The 22,095-nt window shown below is 48.0% G+C and overlaps 1 protein-coding gene, 1 long non-coding RNA gene and 1 pseudogene across 3 annotated transcripts; 2 read left to right on the top strand and 1 right to left on the bottom strand.

The window, feature by feature from the left end:
• Positions 1-270: 270 nt before the first annotated feature.
• On the bottom strand, positions 271-11,124 carry Htr5a (5-hydroxytryptamine receptor 5A). 2 transcript variants are annotated; one of them, XM_076913280.1, is made up of 3 exons: positions 11,008-11,124; positions 9,785-10,457; positions 271-1,612 (listed from the first exon to the last, which is right to left on the bottom strand). In XM_076913280.1, exons 2-3 carry the CDS (start codon positions 10,280-10,282, stop codon positions 1,280-1,282), a joined length of 831 nt encoding a protein of 276 aa, XP_076769395.1. In that variant the 5' UTR covers positions 10,283-10,457; positions 11,008-11,124; the 3' UTR covers positions 271-1,279. The 2 variants fall into 2 exon arrangements, with proteins under 2 accessions (XP_076769395.1, XP_034374630.1); XM_034518739.2 differs by lacking the exon at positions 11,008-11,124 and having other exon boundaries at positions 9,785-10,525.
• LOC143434497 (uncharacterized) lies at positions 3,901-18,981 on the top strand. Its single transcript, XR_013103971.1, has 3 exons — positions 3,901-4,129; positions 4,292-4,378; positions 18,708-18,981. It is a non-coding gene; the product is annotated as an uncharacterized LOC143434497 (long non-coding RNA).
• Positions 18,982-20,277: 1,296 nt separating this feature from the next.
• LOC117721168 (small nucleolar RNA SNORA48) lies at positions 20,278-20,402 on the top strand (annotated as a pseudogene).
• The last annotated feature ends 1,693 nt before the right edge of the window (positions 20,403-22,095 follow it).

Raw genomic sequence — 22,095 nt, 5'->3', positions numbered from 1 at the left:
CACTTGACCCTTGTCTGGCTATCTGGTCAGGTTCATATACCAACAAAACCAATACCAAAAAACAGCCAGCACTCCTGTTTACTGAATGTGTCTGATGGACAGGCCCTTATAGTGACCAACTGTAAAGCTGTATTTTAAAAAATCAATAGCTCATGGCTGTTGTTGCCTCAAATTGTACTATTTAGGGAATAAACACTAAGGCCAGAAACATTTAAAGAAATCACACCCATAGTAAATAGAAACCCATAGTAAATAAATAATTTTGACAAATTCTGTGAAATTGATAGTTTTCTATTGTTCATGAACAGTTGTTTCAAAATGGAAGGAAACATTTTGTTTTTCCAGTTGAAGGATGAGTCAATTTTAACTGGAAACTGTCCTTTTCTACAGAGAGAGAGACAGACAGACAGACAGAGCGGCATAGACAGAGACAGAGAGATAGACAGAGACAAAGAGACAGACAGACAGATGGGGACTTTGTGTTTACAATGAACAAATGGTAAAGACGGGAGTCACTGTCATCACAAATGGGACGGTGCTTTGACATGTTTGGGGACAGAACTTTGTGATCAAATGTTAGGAAGGACCCAGTGTTGGGACATCACTCCCGGACCACAGAGCAGAACTCTGAAACGAGGGCTGTTCTGGGAAGTCTGCCCTATGGTCTGCTGCTGCTCTAACAGCCTCCCCCGTGCATTTTGCTGTTGCTATATACGATGTTAGATAGTTCAAGCTGGTTTTTGAACCTACTATGTAGCCCAGGCTGGCTCCAAATCTGAGCTTTAGTTTCCTTGGTTTCCTTAGTTTCCTTGCCTTAGTTTCCATGGTGCTACGGTTACAGGTGTGTGTGATTCCCACTGACTTTCGGCTTTGTTCTTTCTGCCTCAGTTGTCTCACTTCCTCCCTCCCGTCTGTCCTGATCAAACTCCTCATGTCCCTGTGGAGTGGAGTTGGAGGGGAAATGGGCACTTTGTGGGCCAGGTCCGTGGCTGCTGGTCCGTGGCTGCTGGTCCGTGGCTGCTGGTCCGTGGCTGCTGGTCCGTGGCTGCTGGTACTGAGTGGGGAAGAGTGCCCAGACTGGGGACATAAGCCACAAGAGCCTTCAGATGAAGACAACTTCCAACACACAGGCATAGAACTGAAGTGAGCTGAGCCCTGATGTGACCCTGGTGCCCTTGGCAGATGGATCTTGTCCTCAGGACAGCTGGGCAGACTGCAAAGGTTCATGGGACAGGATAATCCACCGAGCTACGGGAGGAAGGCATGCCCATGTGGCCTCTCATTGTTGCTTGGAGAAGAAGACCTTGAAAGCACTGCTGTAGCTCCTGTTGAACGCTGTGTAGATGAGTGGGTTGAAGAAGGAGTTGGAATAGCCCAACCACAGGAAGATGCTCTTCCAGATGGCAGGGATGTCCCAGGAGCACAGGGGACCGATGAGCTCCGTGACAAAGAAAGGGAACCAGCAGAGCACAAACACTCCGATGAGGATGCCCACCATGAGGGCCGCCTTTTGCTCCTTCTGCTCCCGCCATGTGTCCCCTTCTGTCTGGAAGGTGATGGTGGCATGGCGGACCGTGAACACCATCTGGGGATGCTGTGTGGCATCCTTCACCTGCAAGGTACCAACAGACATGCTGTAAGGAAATGCCACTTCACACTTGCCAGCTATGGATGGGCCTGGGCCCCACAAACCATTCCAAAGTCAGTATTTGGGGCTTTGTTGGGGAATCTGGGAAACTAGAGGACATAGCAGTGAATGACAAGGCTTGGCTCTGCCTGCATCTTCGAAAGGAGAGGAAGCTACAGCACACAGAGTTCAGTGCAAGTGAGACTGTGGCTATCTGCTCGACTAAAGGCACAGCAAAAATAAATAGAACGTGGGGGTGTCGTGGTTAGCTATAACTGTCAACTTGACGTAGGGCAGAATCATCTGAGAGGAAAGCCTTAACTGAGGAACTGCCTAGATCAGATTGGCCTGTGCGCATGTGTGTGTGCGTGCGTGTGCGTGTGTGTGTGTGTGAGAGAGAGAGAGAGAGAGAGAGAGAGAGAGAGAGAGAGAGAGCGCTTGTCCAGCCCACTATAGGTAATCATCACTAGGCAAGTCATTCTGAATTGTTTAAGAAAACTAGTTGTGTTTAAGCCAGTGGTTCCTTAACCTGTGGGTAGTGATCCCATCGGCAAACTTCTGTCTCCAAAAATATTTACATTATAATTTATAACAGTAGCAAAATTACAGTTATGAAATAGCAATGAAAATAATTTTACGGTTGGGGGGGTCACCACCACATGAAGAACTGTATTAAAAGGTCATGGCATTAGGAAGGCTGAGACCCACTGGTGTGAGCTGTCTTACAAGCCAGCTAGCAAGAAGCAGCCTCCATGTTTCGTGCTGCACTTCTTGGGCTGTGGAGTGAGTTCCTCAGAGGCAATGCTGTGTTGACTACCAAGCAGGCCTGCCCTGACTTCCCTCAGTGATGGACTGTGGTCTGGCATTCCAGGCTAAAATAAACAATCTCCTCTTCTAAGTTGCTTTTGGCCAGAGTGTTTTATCACAGTGAGATAAACAAAACCAGAACACGAGACATTCGCATTTGATGGCAAAGGCACAGGAGACAGGCTCACTCATGATGGTGAGTTACTGATGGCCAGTCAGGGGATCTATAGTCACCCAGGAGGTGAACTTCTGAGCCTGTCTATAAGGGAGTTTCTAGTTGGGGAGTCACACCCCCAGTGTTGGTGGCACCATCCATAGTATAGTCTGGGCTCCCACACTGAAGAAATGGGGAGAGTGAGCCCAGTGCTGTGTCTTTGTGCTCCTCAAATGCACACATGGTGTGACCCTCAGGCTCCTGCCACCGTGCTTTTCCTGCCCTGAGAGATTGCCTTCCCCCAAACCACGAGACAAAGTAAATCCTTTCTCCCTTAAGTTGCTCCCATCAGGCATTTTATCACAGCAATAACAAAGGTAATTAATATATATCCTAACGAGCTTGTTCTAAACAGAATAGTGGAGATTGAAAATTCACTCACCATGTCTCTCACACCAGGTACCAAAACTCAGCCAGCTACATGATACCCTGTGGGGGTTTGTGAGTTTCTTTTGCCATCTGGGAGCTAACTGGCTGTGGCTTGCTGCTGCCACCCAGCATCAGAGTGGACCTACTGCATATCAGTAGCCTAAAGAGGAAAATCAAAACTCAAAAGTGAAGCAGGGCATCTACCGAATGAAGGGTCTCTTCACTCCATCATTAATCAAACTCTAGGAAGTCAGGGGTAAACTTAGGGCCAGATTTCTAGAATGTTCCTGTGAGTCTGGTCTAAACCATTAGAATATTCTAGAACTTTTCTACTGATATGAGATTCCCAAAGGGCAGGTGAAGGCGGCTCAGTGGGTGAAGGTGCTTGCCACCAAGTCTGATGACTTGAGTTCAATCCCCAGAGACTACAATGATAAAAGGGGAGACCCAATTCCCCTAGGACTCCTGAGAATTCTCTGACTCTTTCTCCCTCAGAAAGTCTGCACCACGCTTGGCATTAAACTGGGCATTGCTGACGGCAGTAGGGATTCTGGCAACGTGGGGGGACTATCAACACTGTGACTACTGAAGACATGAGGGTGTTGCGATACTGTGGGGGCACTGGGACATGGTTTTGTATCAGCAGTTCTTCAGAGTTTGGTAATAGAGTTCCATATTTCACAGAAAAGCATTTCCCCCATTGTCCTGTTCTTCTTCTGTTGCTATGATTAAAAAAAAAAAAAAAAAAAAAAAAAAAAAAAAAGACCAAAAGCAACTTGGGAAGGAAAAGGTTTATTTCAACTTACACTTCCAGGTCAGTCTTCATCGGTGAGGCAAACGGGACAGGAACCTAAGCTGGAGCTGAAGCAGAAACCTCAGGGAATACTGATCGCTGACCCACAGCCTCGTCCTCCGCTGTTCTTACACTGCGCATGCCCGGCTGCTCTCACACAGCGCATGCTCAGCTGCCTCGGCATTGGGCTACGGGAAGTGGACTGGGCCTTTCCGCTTCATTCACTCATCCAGACAGTCTCTCACAGACGTGGCCACAGACCGATCTGACCCGAGCAGTTTCTCAATTGAGGTTGCCTCTTTCCACAAGAACACACCAGGTTGGAGCAACTAACACGTTTCCATATGAAACTTGGGTCCTTTCCCCAAGCCATGTTCCAGTGCTGTGTCCGACACCAAGCCCCCAACCCCCCGTAAGAGGTCACTTGGGCCGTTAGGAGATCCTGGCTGCTTGAAAAGTTTCCACTTTCTCTTGTTTTCAGGTGCGGCTTCCAGACCTTGGCTCTGCTGATCAATGGCTACAATGAGGAGTTTAATGGAGTCTATACAGTAACCTTATGCTGATTACTGTAAGTTTAAGGTCTTAGAGAGGCTAACAGGGGTTGAGCAGGCAGACCAAGCTAGATCTTCTCCATCACCTCTGACATACATTCAGAATAGGTGCTTCTCAATTTCAGACTCACTGAAACTTTACAGCTTTCTCTGTCTTTTTCTCTTTCAATAACTGTTATTTGGGGACAGGACCACTTGCTAAAGCTCTTGGGTTTTTTTGTTTTTGTTTTTTTGTTTTTTTTTTTTTTCCAAAACGTTGATATGCTAAATAATTGTTTAAAGTTTTACTACAAATCTACCATGTTCTTACTACTGACAATTCATATTACACTGCTTTGTGGTGCTGAAGTTTGGGGACAGAGACTCTCAGCTCCAAAGTATGGGTTCAGCTGATTTGTAAGACGGGTCACCTGGACCTGCCAGAACACTCAAGAGACAGATATACAGATTAGAAGGCTCAGCATGGTGGTGATAAAAAATGCTCTGACTGGGGGCAGAATGATTGTTCTGTAGCTATGGTAACAAGGAGGCTTGCTGGTTGTGTAAACCTCTTCCACTGATCGAGGACAATGAAGTTTCCCCGAACACAAGCTTGTGAAGGAGCCAGTCATCATTAACACTTACTCGGGAGCCAGCCAATCAAATTACAGTCACCCTAAAAACCTGACTCTGAAAACCAATCAGTCAGTCTCAGCGACCACACTCTACAGAGGACATTGCCCCACTAAGCCTGACCACTCTTGAATTCAGAGATAATCATGATTTCCTCTGTCCTAAAGACAGGTTAGGATGCTCTTTTCATCTCAGCCTCTGGGTCACAGCTGTGCCCCTTCCCCTCACCCCTACCCCACTCGGCCAGTTATAAAGGTAGGACTGAGACTATTCTCAGGACCCACCATAACATCTTACCAGAAGGCATTCACTGGACCCCCAACTCATGAAACTATTGGTTCCTTGGATTCTGGCTGCTACCTGAGCTCTTACTGCTGGATGGTGTTTTGCTATTCTGGAATTTGCAAGCAAGGATGTCTATGTGTCAGGCCATCATGTCCAGCTGTTTGCTTCAAGTAACTAGCGCTTTACCTAGCAGTCTGTAGTTAGGTCTTGGATTAGATCTTTGCTTAAGGTGTAGACCATGTGTCAGAGGGCACACCGTCAAACACCACTGTGCTGTGCAATTAACCTACAGGCTCTACAGCTGCTTGGTTTTTATTTTAAAGTGTGTGTGTGTGTGTGTGTGTGTGTGTGTGTGTGTGTGTGTGTGTGTAGCTACCCTCAGAGTGCAGGGTATTGGGCCATGTGGAACTGGAATTATGAGCTGCCAGACATGAGTTCTGGAATTGAACTCAGGTCCTCTGCAGGACCAGAAAGCACTCTTAACCACTGAGTAATCTCTGTCTAGCTGTAGTCAGCTTGTTTGATTTATATCTAGAGGCTTTGCAATATTACTCCCCCCTTGGGTCTTTCTCTAGCATGTTCTTGGAGCATTATCAAACATGCTAAATGAACTGTCCTTTCTTCAGGATTTTTTGTTGTTGTTGTTCAGGAAAATGTAAGCATTCTGTAAACTCATCAGGTATAAAGTCAGATCTATAAATTCAAAGCCTATGCCAAAGCCAAGGGAATGAGGAAGAATTTTCCTAAGCCTCAGAGAAAGGACAGAAATGTGTTGTAGAATTTAGAATTTCATTAGACGAGAAAACAAACAATAGTGTCTGGATCTGTCACAGACTAAAGTGAAACCTCTTCAGATTTGGAAATATTTAAAAGCAAGGTGGAGAAGAGAAGATTTATCTAATCCAACTGTGGAAATGTAACCATAAAGATAGACTATGGCTTACATAAGGTGACTTCAGAACTTCCCTTGCACAGGATGACTGAAAAAAGGTGCAAAATTTCAAATAAAGACAGAAGATAAATTTAACAAAAAAATCCACACAGCATTTGTGTGGAATGGAACCCCACAGCTGCTGATGGAACAGATGGAGAAGCTGAAACACAGATCTCTCTCTCCCTCTCTCTCTCTCTCTCTCTCTCTCTCTCTCTCTCTCTCTCTCTCTCTCTCTCTGTGTGTGTGTGTGTGTGTGTGTGCGTGTGCGTCTGCATGTGCGTCTGCGTCTGCGTCTGCGTCTGTGTCTGCTTCTGTTTGTCTCTGTCTGTCTGTGCCCCCCTCTTTCTCCAGGGTCTTTTTCATATACTCCTGGCTGTCTTGGAACTCACTATACTGGCCTCAAACTCACAGAGATCTTCCTGCCTCTGCCTCCAAGGTACTGGAATTAAAGGTGTGCATCACCATGTCTGGCTTAGTTTTTTCTTTAAATAAATGGACTCAAAAATAATAAGTAAGTGGACCTGTGAACCTACCAAGTTAGAAAATATCCAGTATGAGGCTAAACACTGCCAAATAGTCTTAAAACATAGAGACCAGAGATCTATACAAGATGTGGTTCTCTGGATACCCCTATATAAGCCTCTGTACCCAGAAATATGGGAGCCTATATATACCAATAGATTATCTATTATCTCTCATCTTTTTATATGTCATGTATCAATTATATGTTATCTATCATCTAGCACTGTTATCGATCATCCATCTTTATCAATAATCTATTACCAGAAGGCTCCTTAAAAGAATCCGTATCTCTTATTAGCCTGAAGTCACTATTCAAAATCTGCTCAATGAAGTTATTCCACAGGGAATGTAGTCACCTGTCAAGTCCCCATCCTTCTAACTGGAGAGGGCATCTGACTGTACTGTGGCTGCCCTACTTGTTTGCACCGAGTTAAAGCTGCCTTTAACCCTCACACTATAAAGATCAACTCCCCAGCACTTGGGAGGCAGAGGCAGGTGGATTTCTGAGTTCGAGGCCAGCCTGGTCTACAGAGTGAGTTCCAGGACAGCCAGGGCTACACAGAGAAACCCTGTCTCGAAAAAAACAAAAAAAAAAATAATAAATAAAGATCAACTCATTTGATATACAGATTAAAATTTATCTGGGGTGGCCTGAAGAGATGGCTCAGAGTTAAGAGTACAGCTGCTCAACTGGGAGTGATGGCTCATGCCTTTAATCTCAGCCCTTGGAGGCAAGTGGGTCTCTGATTTTGAGGCCATCCTGGTCCACAAAGTGAGTTCCAGGACAGAGGCAAGTGGGTCTCTGATTTTGAGGCCATTCTGGTCCACAAAGTGAGTTCCAGGACAGCCAGGGCTACATAGTGAGACCATGATGGGAAAAAAAAAAAAAAAAAGAAAAAAAAAACCACATTGCTTGACCAAAAGACCAAGATCTGATGCCAGCTCTCATGTGACAGACCACAACTGTCTCTAACTCCAATTCCAGATGATCCAACACCCTCTTCTGGCCTTTGCAGGACCAGGCACACACATGGTATACATAAAAATACATGCAGGCAAAACACCTAAACACATAAAATAAAAATTACCTGAGAATATTGAGTTGGCTCAATGGTAGAAGCATTTGCTGCTGACATTGATGGCCTAAGTCTGATCTCTGGAACTCACTGGTTGGAAACAGAGAACCAATTCCTGCCAGTTGTCCTCTGATTTACAGAGAGAGAGAGAGAGAGAGAGAGAGAGAGAGAGAGAGAGAGAGAGAGAGAGAGAACGAACAGAGCAGGCAAGCTGTGAGTCTTGCCAATTGTCAATAGCTGGGAAATAAGGAGAGAGAAAGCCATGCTGTTTGTAATCACTGTGAGCAAGCAGCCTTGGATAAAAGGAGAAAGGTTTCAGAGAGAAAGTAAAAGAGCCTAGAGTACCAGGGAAAGCATGCATGGCCTTCAACCAGTGTCTGAAAGAAAGAGAGATAGATAGAAGAAAACAGGGAAGGTCACACTGGGCCAATTCAGAAAAGGGCTGCACTGGTGAAGAGAGCCCAGAAAAGCGTTGTCTCATCAGGGGGCAACTTAACCCTTCCATCTCCATTTTGGCTGTATGAAGTGCCAGGTCTCACCCCAGGCTAGAGATAGACCTTAGAACCACCTCCATCTTTTTTATATGGTCAAGGGAAAGGAAAGCTGGTGTTCCCGTTTCTGTTACCAGGGAAAGTAGAGGTGGGCTCCAAGCTTCAGCAGCCTAAGGCTGCTTGGAACCAGTTCTTGGCTTCTTGGTGGATACAGCAGAGTTTCCAAAATTTAGTTCTATGAATTCTGGTTCTTGAAATTCTTTGGGGCCATCCCGTGCTATTAGAAATTATCGGGCAATCCAAACATCATGCTTGGTGGAGGACCACTGCTGTAGATGGAGGAACAGGTAGCCTCTGACACCTGTATTCCAAAAACAAAACGATGCCCTTTTCCTTTCCCTACCCACACCTAAGTACGAATGAGTGGAACCGCAGGATGCTGACACAGTCTTCACAAATAACCAGCATCCTCAGGCTTGTTCTCACGTCAAGCCAGCACAGCATATTCCACACATTCATTTAGAACAGTTTGCTGCCCCTGAGCCCAGCAACAGGAATCAAAAACTGTGTCCTTGCCCTGATCTGACTTCAGTACGCACAAGAGACTCTCGGCAGCAGGTGGGGAGCTGGCTCCTTTTCAGGGAGCTTGAGAAGAACACTGAATTGCAGCTCAGATCTTTAGGAGTTAAGGAGAGGCAGGCAAAGAAATCGTGGGTGGCACAGGGTGGGAGAAAGTAGGACTTCCATTTAGAGATTGTCTGCTTCAAACGCCTGCTGTAGGGAGCAGGGGAGCTCTGTCCTGAAACTTCAGGAAAGCCTGCATGTTACTCAAAGGGAAGGCAGACAGGCCAAGTGGTCCTTAGTGGTACCCATGGTCCGATGGGACTGCAGTAACTAGACCCAGAAAGCATTGGTACCACCCATATGCAGTCACCACGACACAGCAAACAGTTGTATTTAATCTTATGCGGGTCGTTTTAGGCAGGACACCAGAGAATGAAGGACAGCAACCTAGAAATTATAGTTTTTAAAACAGCCTAGAACGAAACACAACTGGTATGCCTGCTATATGGCACTCATCCTGTCAGTCATTCTAATCTTACCTTCTCCAGACGCCCTCACTACCAATGCAGAAAACTGCATGTTCCCCCCGCCCCTACTGAGCCGGTGTCCCCAGGACACCAGCTTCTCCAGATGCTGTCCATCCACAGGGCTCTAGTACCAAAGTGGACCAGATAGGACGTGGATGGCAAACCCCCCATTTTTCAAAAAAGAAAATAATCCACCAGACATTCAGTATGGGAGGGGCTCTGTGATTCAGAGCTTAGAGCAAAGCGAATCATCCCTGGTTCTTGCGCCCTCCCTTCCTCCCTTGCCTACCTCTCCCCAAACTGGAGAGTTTCACCTTTCACAAACATCAGGAGAGGTGTGCTGTGAAGAAAGCCTTTGAAATACAAGTGTAGTATTTTTTTTTTTTTTTTAAACAATCCTTGTAGCACCCACCTCCACAGCTTCGGGTATGGGGGAGACGCTATTGGTCTTCCTGGAGCCCATGCGAAACTTCGCGGCCTTGTAAATCTTCCAGTATACAAAGAGCACCACACACAGTGGCAGGTAGAAGGCGCCCACAGTGGAGAACACGGTGTAGGAAGGCTCGCGACTGACCTGGCATTCCTCACTGAGCTCGGAGTAAGTCTCTCCCCAGCCAAAGAGCAGCGGAGCCAGAGAGATGACAGCGGAGAGTGCCCAGGTGAGCAGGATCATCACGTTGGAGACACGCTTGCGGGCACGGAGTGTGTACTCCAGGTGGCGCGTGATTGACCAGTAGCGGTCCAGGGCTATTGCTGTCACATTCCAGATGCTGGCGGTACAGCAGAGCACGTCACATGCAATCCACAGCTGGCATAGACGCCGGCCCAGCTGCCAGCGACGCCCAGACAGTTCATGCACCAGGCTCAGTGGCATAACCAGCACAGCCACTAGCACATCTGAGATGGCCATGGATGCTACCAGGTTGTGTGGTACTCGGTGGAAGGTGCGTACCCTGAGGATGGTGGCCAGCACCAGCAGGTTCCAGGTGAACGTGGCCACAGCTAGAAAGCCCAGCAAGGTCAGAACTAGCACTCGGAAAGCTGAGAGAAAAGGCCGACTAGGGCGCAGGACTTCCGTATCCAAGCTGCGGTTAGGTTCCAAAGAGGAGGGAGTAGAGAGAGAAAAGGAGGTCAAGTTTACAGGCAGATCCATTGCTGGCCCAGGACACCTGCGTTTAGACTCTATGTAGCCACCGAGCCCACTGAAGTCAATCTAGATGTTTGTGACCGCTGGCCAGTGGAAAGGATTCTGCCAAGAGCCAAGAACCTGGCTTCAGTCTCCACCCAGTGAGAGTTCGGAGGAGACTGTGGCAGAGGAGGGTGTTGGGCTACCAGCCACACAGCCCAGGTATCCTTAGAGATCCGGAAAGCGGACTCAAGGGGCCGAGTCTAGAAGCCAGGGCCGGCCTTTGCTATCACATGCCCGCTGTTTCTCACCTTGGCGGAGACTGCTGTCTGGTCGCCTGCAGCAGAGCATCCTTGGGGCCGGCCCCCGCCCACTGCAGGGTGGATGTCTAGAACCCAGCTAGTGCGTCAGAACAGTCGCTGGTCCAGGGTTGCTCCTTGCCCACCTCCCCCTTCTTTCGGCTGTGACTCCGAGGGGTGGGGGTGGGGGACTGGAAGCCGCGTAGATACCTGCTTTCTGGAGATAGCCTTCTGCCCTGCCCTGGTCTCTCTCCACGGTGCCTGAGGCTGCTGCTCCGAGAGTGCTCGCCGGCGCGCCCACCCAGACCTGCCTTAGCAAAGTGGGACTCCCGCACTACGTAAGGCATCAGCTGATGAAGCCGCCTCTCCCCACCCCAGCTCTCAGCATGGGGCTTCAGCATTCAGCAATCTCTCTGCGCGCAGCTCAGTGCTTGGCGCTGTCCACGGTGCTGCTGCCTATACCAGCACGCAGCTTGGTAGCTATCCACGGTCCAGTCGCTCTTTACCTCTGGGTCAGTGACTGGGAATTAATTAGCTAGTAAACTTTCCTAAACCCTTCCTCCAGTACTCATGCTCCCTCTGAAGGTGATTTTGAGACTTCGAGCCACATGTTGATTTCCAGAATGTGCTTTGCTTGAAGTACAAGTGTCCTGGGTTAGGCTAACTAACTAACTAGCCAACCAACCAACCAACCAACAGCCTACTGTTGTTCCTGTCCAGGTTTCCGTATGTGGTCGCTTCCTAACTCGGTGAGCTCAGTGGCCTCCCTTAAAAAGTTGTTTGCTTTAAAGGAGAAAGACTGATGGCTGTTGGAGCTAGGGGGCCTGTTTCCTGACACTTAAGAAAGAGGCTTGCAGAAGCCTCTCCAATAACTCTACAGAAGTTTCTACAAAAAGAAGCTGGAGGAGATGTCTCAGCTCTTAAGATCACTGGCTGCCCTTGCTGAGAACCCACTTTGGTTTCTAGGACTCACTCAATAGTGGCCCATAACTGGCTGTAACTCCAGGGGATATGACACCTCGCTCTGACTTCCACATGCACCACATACACGTGTGGTGCACATATACAAGCAGGTAAACATACACATACAACAAAAACAAACCCTTAAGAAAAAAAAAGAGAAACTCTCCATGGCACTTGAAAAGCGGGGGTATTGAGTCAGGCATGATGGTTCAGCCCTTAATCACAGCATTTGAGCTGGAGGCAGGTGGAGCTCTGTGAGTTCAAGGCCAGCCAGGGCTACATAGTGAGACTCAGACTCAAAAAATAAAATAAAATGCAAAAAAATAAAGTAAAACCCACAAGGACATTGACTCCTCACCCCAATACACATATAAACAAGGTGATGCATTCTTTCTCTCTCTCTCTCTCTCTTTCTCTCTCTCTCTCTCTCACGCATGCACGCATGCACGCACACGCACATGCACACACAATTAGCCATTAACCCTTAGTATCCTCAGCGCCTTTCAATGGATTTTCTTGGGTCAAATTTTTCTGCAACAAGTACTAAGGTAATATTTGCTTTTTACAGTGTTAATAGCCATGTTGATGGTGCAAACGTGGGACACGTGCTTGGCCTTTCTGATAATGAAGGACCATGCTTATGTTAAGGAATGCTATGTACATACTAAGTATGTGTTGGCTAGAACTGAAAGTATTTTTTTAATAAATGACAATGTTTTCCTTGAAAGAATTATGGATAGATAAAGTACCATTCTTCACACTTGCATATATAGGAGATATTTTCTTTCAAACGAGTGAGGTAAGCCTTTAAAGAAAATAATTGCCAATATTTTAGAACATTCAAACCCACCTTCGGAAATCTGGCAGCTTACAAGTACTTAGAGACCTGTGAGCTGAGGTTGATGGTAAAGTTAATGAATGCAATTCTTTTTTATAAACGATTTATTGGATTATTTTAAATTATGTATATGTGGGGCTGGAGAGATGCCCCAGTGGTTAAGAGCACTGTCTGCTCTTCCCGAGGAATCAGGTTTAATTTCTAGCACCCATCTGGCAGCTCACAACTGTCTACAACTCCAGTTCCAGAGGCTCCGATACCCTCACACAGACAAACATGCAGGCAACATGCCAATGCACATGAAATCTTTTTTTTATAGATTATACACATGTGACAGGGGTCACATCTGAAGAAAGGCATCAGATCCCCTGGATCTGAGGTTACAGGGGATGGTAAGATCCCTCATGTAGATGCTGGGAACCAAATTCAGGTCCTTGGGAAGAGCTCTTAACCATTTAACCTTCACCCCAGTTCCATGGTACTGCGTTATAAATGTGTCACCATCTGGAAAGTCTGAACAATTCAATAACCAAAATGACTATGGCATGGTATGACAAATTTCTGAATGGGATTTGGTCCAGTTCAAAAAGCAAAGTACACAATAGGGTTTTTTTTTTAGTGTGTGTGTGTGTGTGTGTGTGTGTGTGTGTGCGCGCGCGCAAGTGCTGCAGCACAGATGTCAAGGTCAGAAGACAGCTTTTAGGAATCATTTCTCTTTCACCTGTGGGTTCTGGGGCCAGACGCAGACCATCAGTCTGCAGCCAGGACCTTTTACTGCTGAGTCTTCTCCCTGGTGCAATGATGGTTTTTAGCCGGGCGGTGGTGGCGCATGCCTTTAATCCCAGCACTTGGGAGGCAGAAGCAGGCGGATTTCTGAGTTCAAGGCCAGCCTGGTCTACAGAGTGAGTTCCAGGACAGCTAGGGCTACACAGAGAAACCCTGTCTCGAAAAACCAAAAAAAATAAACAAACAAGCAATGATGGTTTTTAACCTAACAGTATGAAAGGGTACATAGTAAGACTTCAGATTCCACTATGCACAAATGGTTCAGAGATGAACCCTTACTGAGTTTTGATATAGCATCACAGAAAATGTTCATGGTTCTGACAAGCCTATCCAAGTCTCCTCCAGTTCTCAGCTGTGTGTGGGTGCATCAGCTTTCCCAGCTGAAAAGCAGGCGGCATCTCACACCAGATGGGTGAACTCACACCAGATGGGTGAAGGGACAGACGCAAGATTTCAGATAACTTGAAGAGATCCACGAAAACGTTAAACAATGCGATTTCGAGTTTTGAAAATAATTTTTTACAAAGACATATCATTTATGTAAATATGTGATGGGGTTGCTGTTTTATTTTTTTTTTTTAATTAATAGGCAAGTATGTTCTGAATTTCCCCATTTAAGTGCTAGTGCACATTTGTAGACCCGTATTCAGGAGGCAGAGGCAGGGGGATCAGGAGTTCAAGGTCTGTTGGCAGATAATCAGCTGGGCTGTTTGGGCCCCCCAGAGCTAAGTGCACAATGTATCAGCAGCCTTGCCTTGATGATGCTTTGTAGGCAGGGGGATGCAAGTCTAATGCAAGTGGCTATTCCTGGCAGGGGGCAATGCTCCTTGATGGGCCCAACACTCTGGAAGCTGCAGTAGGTTTAGGGAATATAAATGAGCTTCCAGATCCCTTTCTCTGCCTTGTCTGGTGTCTCCTAAAGGATAGGTGTGGTGGTTAGTATGAGTGGTCAAGTCACTTAGGAGGCAAGCCTCTAGGAACACCTGTAAAGGACTATCTGCACTGAGGTTAGATGCTGAGAATGTTGGTGAAGGATCACTCTGATTGTGCTAATGGTGTGGAGCGATGCCTTGATTGTGGGTGGGACCATTTCCTGGGTAGGGACCCTGGACTGTATGAAGGGACAGAACAGCCCAAGGTAAGCGCTGGCACCCATTCTCTGGCTCTCTTCTTCAAGGCTGAGGATGAGACATGACAGGCTGCTTCAAGCTTCTGCTACTCTGGCCTCCATGTCTTGAACTGTGGAGCAGAATAAGCTTCCTTGAGTTGCTTTTTTCAGTGTTTTATCAAAGCAGTAGAAACGTAATGAGGGCACAGAACTTTAGCTGGTGAGGACTCCCCCACCCCAACCCCAACTAGCAAACTGTATGCTGCCCTAGTGGGTGGCCTGCCTAACTTCTGTAGTGCCCCACCCCCTTTGCCTGACTGTGGGATAGCTCTGACAGGCCATTCTTGCTGAGAGACATCTGCTGGATTAGCTGAGTCCCAGTTACAAACACATGGTGACCAGCCTGCCACCTGCTCTCTAGCTCTCCCGATTGTGGGTTCCCAGTAGAACCCACTCACAATTCTCCACCCCAGAGAAAATAATCTAAGGCAGCGAGTGAAGCTCCTCTATGGAGAAGGTGTTATTAAAAGGTGGGTCCTGGATTGGGTTATAGCTTTCATATAACCTGCATTCAATGTTCAGTATCGCAAGGACAAAAATGGGTTGCTGAGATGGCTCAGTGGGTAAAGACACTTGCCACCAAGCCTAATGGGCCTGAGTTCAACCCCCTGGGTCACATTAGAGGACTAACTTCTGCTAGTTGTCCTCTGTCCTACACACATACACGTACTCCATGGCATGCACTGTGCTCCCCAAACAAAATAAAAATAAATGTTACAGTACAATTTAAGATGGGGACCAAAAATCCCACTAGCATTCTCCAGTGTATGGTGAATGCACACACTAAGACGGGGAATACAGGTAAAACCCAGGCGGTAGCTAATTTTCTAAAGAACAATCCCCATATGAGGTTACTTTCTATTGGACAAAGTCACTCCAACAGAATTCTGGGGGAAAGACTGTTCCATAGACATGCTTGCTAGAAGGGCAATTCTCACTGCTTTTGGTGTTGGTTTGGGGGAATTTTCTGGCGTGTGAGGGAACAGACATAAATCTTCAAACTGTTGCAACATTTGTAATATTACATTATTATTTTAGAAGGAAGGTTGCTAAGGAAGGACAAGGACCATGCCCCCAAGGATGCAAATGTATCCCCCCCCCCCCCCCCAGAACAGATGCAGGAGCTGCTATTGGCCTTAATCTCTTCTGTTTCCTGACATCCCTACTGTGTGTCTGCACAGGACAGTGCAGAGGGGGGAGGGATAAATAGCCAGGTCCTTTTTCATGCTAATGTGTGTGGGGGCGGTGGGCTGTGAGAGGCAGCTGGGCACCTGGTGGATCACAGGCCTCAAACCCCGGACCTAATAGGACGGTAGGTGTTCGGCTTTGCTCCTGGGCCCAGGTTCCTTTCACTTAGCTTCAGCCCTCCACAGGCCCTCCCACAGAGAGGTCTATGGCCTTCAGTCACATAGGAACAGTGCCTAAGGCTCTCCCACATGTAGATGAGGTATCTCCAAGCTCTCAGATCAAGCCAATAGCTTTATCTGCTGCCAAACCCTAACCCACCCCAAAATTGTATACATGAGCCCTATTTGGGAGAAGTAAAGGTATTCGAGAATCATCCCAGTGTCTGAGAGTTTCTGTCGAAAGAGCTGTATCATTTGGGAAGAGATCTGCTCTCCTGAAGTGTCTTCAGGACTCTCCCCTCCTTGCTAGCTAGCTGGCTTCTCACAGGCCCAGCCTGGACCGACTCAGCCCAGGGAGTCAGGTGCAGCACCTGGAAGTAACTGAGTGACAACAGGGGAGACTTGGGCAGGCGGGGCGGAGGCAGCAGAGGCAGCAGAGGCAATTCCCTCTTCCTGCTCACACTCTATCCCCTTGGCCTGGACTCCCGCACCTGCCCAGGCCAGAGATTTTTGTGGGACGCCCTCTGGAACAAGGACCCGTGTGTGTATGTGTGTGTGTGTGTGTGTGAGAGAGAGAGAGAGAGAGAGAGAGAGAGAGAGAGAGAGAGAGACAGAGAAAGAAGATGAGTATGTGTCTGTGTCTGAGTATGTGTGAGCATGCGCATTTGTGTGTGTGTGAACATGTGTGTTTATGTGTAACTGTTTATAACTAAGCTGACGCTGAAGTCCTGATCTCCCTGCCTCCACCACCCAAGGGTGGAATCACAGGTATATACCCATGGCTTGCTAGAAGGCTACTTTTAAATAGCACTTTTCTTGTGTGACAACAGAGGAAAGCTAGAGTGAACATAACCTTCTCTGGGCTCAAACCTGTTTCCAGATACTAAAATCGCATGGCTTTTGGAGGACAGCTTAAACTCAAGTGTCCCAGTGTGCTGCTATCCTGTCACCATGCATGGAAGCATGGTCTTCAATATAGCCAAGACCTGGAGTCTCAGGCAGCCCCGAAAGCCCACCGCAGCAGAGGTCACATGCTGGCAGCTGCCTCAGAGTTCTCTTGCCAATCTCCCTTCAGTGTCTGTTCCTCCTCTCCTAGTTTCTGCACCAAGACAAGAGTTTGAGGGTGAAGATGCAGCTAGAGATGCAGTGTTCGCCTAGTGCATGAGGCTCTTGGGTCCCTGCATCACCCCTCACCAAAGTTTCAGATTGCAGCGTTACCGAGCTGAAGTAAAGGGGGAAAGACAGACCATGAGCTGGATGGAGTGCTGCATGTTTTATCTAACAGATGTCAGCAGGAGTGGAGGAAGGACTCCAAGGGTTTGATTTTCACAAGATGAATGAAGGATTCCAGAAGACAGGACTAGACAAAGATGACTCTGGATGGCTTTGAACCACCTGATATGGTACCGAGAACCAAACTTGGGTCCTCTGTGAGAGCAGCAAGTGTTTTTAACTACTGAGTCATCTCTCCAGCCCCCTTTTTCTCTGACACTTGATGCTAGCAGGTGCATTCTTAGCCATTTGACTGGTGGAAACTACCATTTTGTTAAGCTAACATGCCCCAAAAGGTTTTTATCTATCAGTCATAGAAGGTTATGTGAAACACAGAAGGGGCAAAGAATGACAATTTAAGGGGCTAAAGAAAGCCCAAGATAAATTATAATTTTGCTCTGGCCCTTCAGCATTCTAAATTCTCCACAATTACTAAAATTCTAGTCAGTCAGTCAGCCTTCCGGAACATCTCAATTGGAAGGCACTTCTTTTTCAGAACTTTCAGTCACAGTGATATTGAACATTTAATTTTTTACATTATTTTTAATGACTTGCATGTGTATCTGTGTGGGGGTGTATACATGTGAGAGCAGATACCCTCAGAGGCTTGAAGAGGACATCAGATCCTATGGAGCTGGAGTTATAGATTGTGAGCCACCCTACACAGTGCTGGGAGCCAGTTTGGGATCCTCTGCTCAGGCAGAGAGCACCATTAACCACAGAACCACTTCTCCAACCTGAGCGCTGTGGGGCTGTGAGAGGCAGCTGGGTACCTGGTCAAGCACAGGCTTTGTACCCCAGAGACGCTCAGGGATGGTAGAAGTTTGGCCTTGCTCCTGGGCCCCCGGCTCCTTCCACATAGTACAGCCCCTCCCACAGAAAGGTTTGTGGCCATAGTTCATGTAGCACAGGCAAAGGGCATGACTACAGGCCGCAGAGCCTCAAGAGATCTCCATGCTAATGAGATACCTAAGGGCCAGAGGGCATACCCAATTAAGCATTCCTTCCCAGACCTTCCTTCTTGCAAAAGGTATTTAACTTCAGGCCCGCTCTGAGAATACCGAGGGTATAGATTCATGGAGGCCACCAACTCAAGCAAGCAAGCAAGCTGAGCCAGCCATGACCCAGCCAAGCAAGTTGTCGTGACCAAGAGTCTCACCCCTGCAGGATGCAGCTGGAGCTCATCTCTCCCCCTCCCTGCTCAGCTGTGGGTAGATCCAGCTCGTATGCCCCCATCTTGACCCTTCCATGGCCTCTCAACGGCGCCTGAGAGCCCAAGGGCCAGAGAACCAGTCGGTTCCAGGCTGCCTCCTGGCCTGGGGACCCCCAAACCAAGAGTTCCACTCCCCTCAGGACCCCTGACTGCGTTCCTTCCCAGCCCTCCCACCCCCAGCGGAGCCGAGCAGCTTCCCACAGCCCAACATCTGCCCAGCACCGGCCTGGAGTGAACACAGTCAGATTCCTGTGCCTCTGCCTCTCTAAGCCACATCCCCAGCCCCTTGGGAGAGGCAGACATGGGGCTCAACTCTACCCACAGGACCCACGCCCGCAAACACGCCACAGCCCAACAACTGGTGGAGGATGCGGACGAAACCAGCTTCAAGTATACCCCGGCTGGAGGCCCACAAAGATCTTCTGTGAGAGGCAGCCGGGTACCTGGTGCCTTGAATCCTGGAGACCCTCAAGGACAACAGGAGTTTGGCCTTGCTCCTGGACCCCTGGCTCCTTTCACATAGCTACAGCCCTCTACAGCCCCTCCCACAGCTTTCCCACAGCCCCTCCCACAGCCCCTCCCACAGCCCTCCCACAACCCCTCCCACAACCCCTCCCACAGCCCCTCCCACAGCCCCTCCCACAGAACACTTTAAAAAATATTCTTGTTTATTTGAGGCAAGGTCTCACTATGTATTTCTGACTAGCCTGGAACTGTCTGTTTAGGCCAGGTTGGCCTCACAGAGGTTTGTCTGCCTCTGCCTCTCAGGTATTAGAATTAAAGGTATGCATTACCCTGCCTAGCTTTTAAAGATATCCTTACTAGCTGTATTCGGTTTTTTTCTTTTAGAAATGTCTATTTGGATCGACTGTCCCCACTTCCCTTCGCTATTGTTTGCACCTTTTATGTTATAAAGATTAATCTCTTGCCAGACGGGAAGGTTGCAAATGCTTCTTCCATCTTGGCGGTCACTTGCACCCCCTTTGCTGTAGAAAACAAACAAACAAACAAAAACACTTTGGTTTGATATAAGCCTATTTGTCAGTTCTGGCCTCTATTGCCTGTACTTACTTACTTACTTTCTTTTTTTTCTTTCTTTTTTTTTTCTTTTTATTTTTTTGAGACAGGGCTTCTCTGTGTAGCCCTGGCTGTCCTGGAACTCACTCTGTAGACCAGGCTGGCCTCGAACTCAGAAATCCACCTGCTCTGCCTCCCAAGTGCTGGGATTAAAGGCGTTTGCCCGTACTTTCAAGTCCTAACTTTAAAAAAAAAAATTATTGATACCCAGGTTCTAGTGCATTTCTCGTTTTCTTCTCATGTGTAATAGCTTGGGGTCTTACATTTAAGTCTTAGATGTGACCTTCCTGGTTCATCCTATGGTATACTGCCCCTGACTACTCACACTCTTACTAGTCTTTGGCTTTCTAAGGAGTAGCACATTCATAAGTGATGAGAATGAGCTGCTTTGCATCTGGGGAGAGACTTCCTCCTGAGCCTTGTTCATGAAATGTGGGGCCAAATTAGAGTTTCCACCACACAAACAGCCTGAGTAAAATCTTTGCTTCCCTCCAGAACTTCACAAACCAGGCCTCCATCTACTGTGATGCTCTGGGCATTATCTCATAAGTTCCCACAACAGTCCATTAAGCTTTGAGCACGCAGTGGCTTTTCTAGCCCAGAGTTCAAATGCCATCACAATCCTCCGGAAAACACATGGTCAGGTCTGTCACAGCAATACCTCATGACCTGGTACCAGCTTCTATTCCATTAGAGTGTCTATCGCTGTGATAAAACAACCACCACAACCACCACAACAACAAAGCGAAAGTAACTCGGGGAGGAAAGGGTCTATTTTAGTTTATGTTATCACATCACAGCCCATCAGGAAGAAACCCTGCAACGGGAAAGAGAGACCTTGTTGCTGGTGTTGTTCTTATATCAGTCAGGAGCAGTTCTTTGTTCATCCTAGCCTGATGCCTGTCTTGGTGGCCAAAGCTGTGTTATGCCTAGGGCACACAATACTCAACTCAAGTCAAATCCAGACAGCACAGCACGGGAGAAGGAACACAGACAGAGACCTGCATTCTACCATGCCACACAGTGTGGACAGGGAAAGATGCCCTCAGACCTGCCCTCCAGCACACAGCTCAGGTAGGCCATAGACACTTAGAGCCCTGGTGTTGGGAGCCGACTTTAGTAGAAAGCGGCTAGATCAACTTTGCAGCCATCTGGAACCATATACCCTGATGAAAGACTTGGTTGTCAAAAGCCTATAACAGCTGAAGCACACTCTGATAAATATCTTGTTTATCCCACATAGCTTGTTTTGCTGTTTAGTGACCTCAGCTGTATGGTGCACGTGGTAAAATGTTTTCACCTGTGTTCTCCTACTTGTGTATATAAATACCTCAGAATTCCCTTCAATAGGGGAGACTTGAGAAAATAGAAGAGACTGAATCACACCCTGTCTTGTCTCCATTCTTCGCGTCTCTTGCCCCAAGAGCCCCACACTCTCTCTTGACCAGAGCACTTAGCCCCAAAAGTGTTGAGGCAAAGTGTTGAGGCAGAGTGTGGGCTTCAACACCCTGGCTAACACCACACAATACAGCAAGGGAGGAGAAAGACAGAGACCATCAGACCGCCATGCCATTCCCAGACCCGCCCTCCAGAGAACGATAGAGGTGGGGTCATAGACACTGCTTGCCACTGTGCCATGTGCTGATGAAGGATGTCATGCAGGGCCTGCCAGCTGCATGCCTAGCCTGCAGCAGGAGCCACCATGGTGTGCAGGTATATGGAGGATAGATGGGAGAGAAGAAGTAGAACAGCTTGAACACTATGAAGAAAGATGGAACCAGAAACTTGAGGGTGGAAATAAGTAGTCTACTGTGAGCCCTGCCACCCCAGGTCATATGAAGTCCCAGCACAAGCTGCTCCTGAGGGCTATGTCTGGATACATGGCTATGCAGCTGTAGGGGCCATTGTGGATGTCTGAGGCTCATATTACCACTAGAGAACATGGGAGTACAGCACGGGAGACCATGTGGATGTTCAGAGGCAATGCAGAACTGGCCCCATCCCTCACAGGCTGGGGAGCTCAGGAGAGCTGGCCCTACTTGTCATCAGTGGTAGCACTCTGGAGAGTGGGCCCTAAGCCTCACCCAGGCAGCACAGTGAAGCTGGCCCTGGTGGTAGTGGGGGTGAGTAATTAGGCCCCAATGACACGAGTGTGGGAGAGCTGACTGGCAGTTGGGAAAGCTGCCCAGAAGGTCCTGAGTGTGAGAAAGGAAGTCCTGCCCCTCACCAGCTTCCAGCACTGGGGAAAGCTGGTACCGCACCTTGCCTGGGCAGCACAGTGGAACTGGTCCTGATGGCAAAGGCATGGGTGAGCCAGTTTTGAGGGTATGAGAACAGGAAAGCTGGCCCAGCCCCTTGCAGGCTGCAGCATTTGGGAAAGTGAGTTCGTTACCTTGACTGGGCAGCACAGTGGAGCTGGCTCTGGAGGCATGGGTGCAGGTGAGCTGACCCCAAGGAAATGAGAGCAGAGGAGCTGACCCTGCCTCCTGCAGATGGTGGCATTCCGTGGCCTAGCTAGAGCTTACCCTGGTGTTGTGGATAAGGGAGAGCCAGTGAGCTGACTAGTTCAGTTCCCACCCAGGGCCAGATCTAGAGTTCTGAGTTGGTCTGCCCCAAAATCTATATCATCTGGGAA

Source organism: Arvicanthis niloticus, chromosome 15 (assembly GCF_011762505.2).
Source record: "Arvicanthis niloticus isolate mArvNil1 chromosome 15, mArvNil1.pat.X, whole genome shotgun sequence".
Taxonomy (NCBI): Eukaryota; Metazoa; Chordata; class Mammalia; order Rodentia; family Muridae; genus Arvicanthis; species Arvicanthis niloticus.
This window is presented reverse-complemented; position numbering and strand designations above follow the sequence as displayed.

Bases quoted from the DNA above. Each gene is read 5' to 3' on its own strand.
- Htr5a (XM_034518739.2), bottom strand. From the start codon at position 10,525: ATGGATCTGCCTGTAAACTTGACCTCCTTTTCTCTCTCTACTCCCTCC. The intron at 1,613-9,784 runs GTGGGTGCTACA...GGTACCTTGCAG, and splicing joins CCATACCCGAAGCTGTGGAG to GTGAAGGATGCCACACAGCA.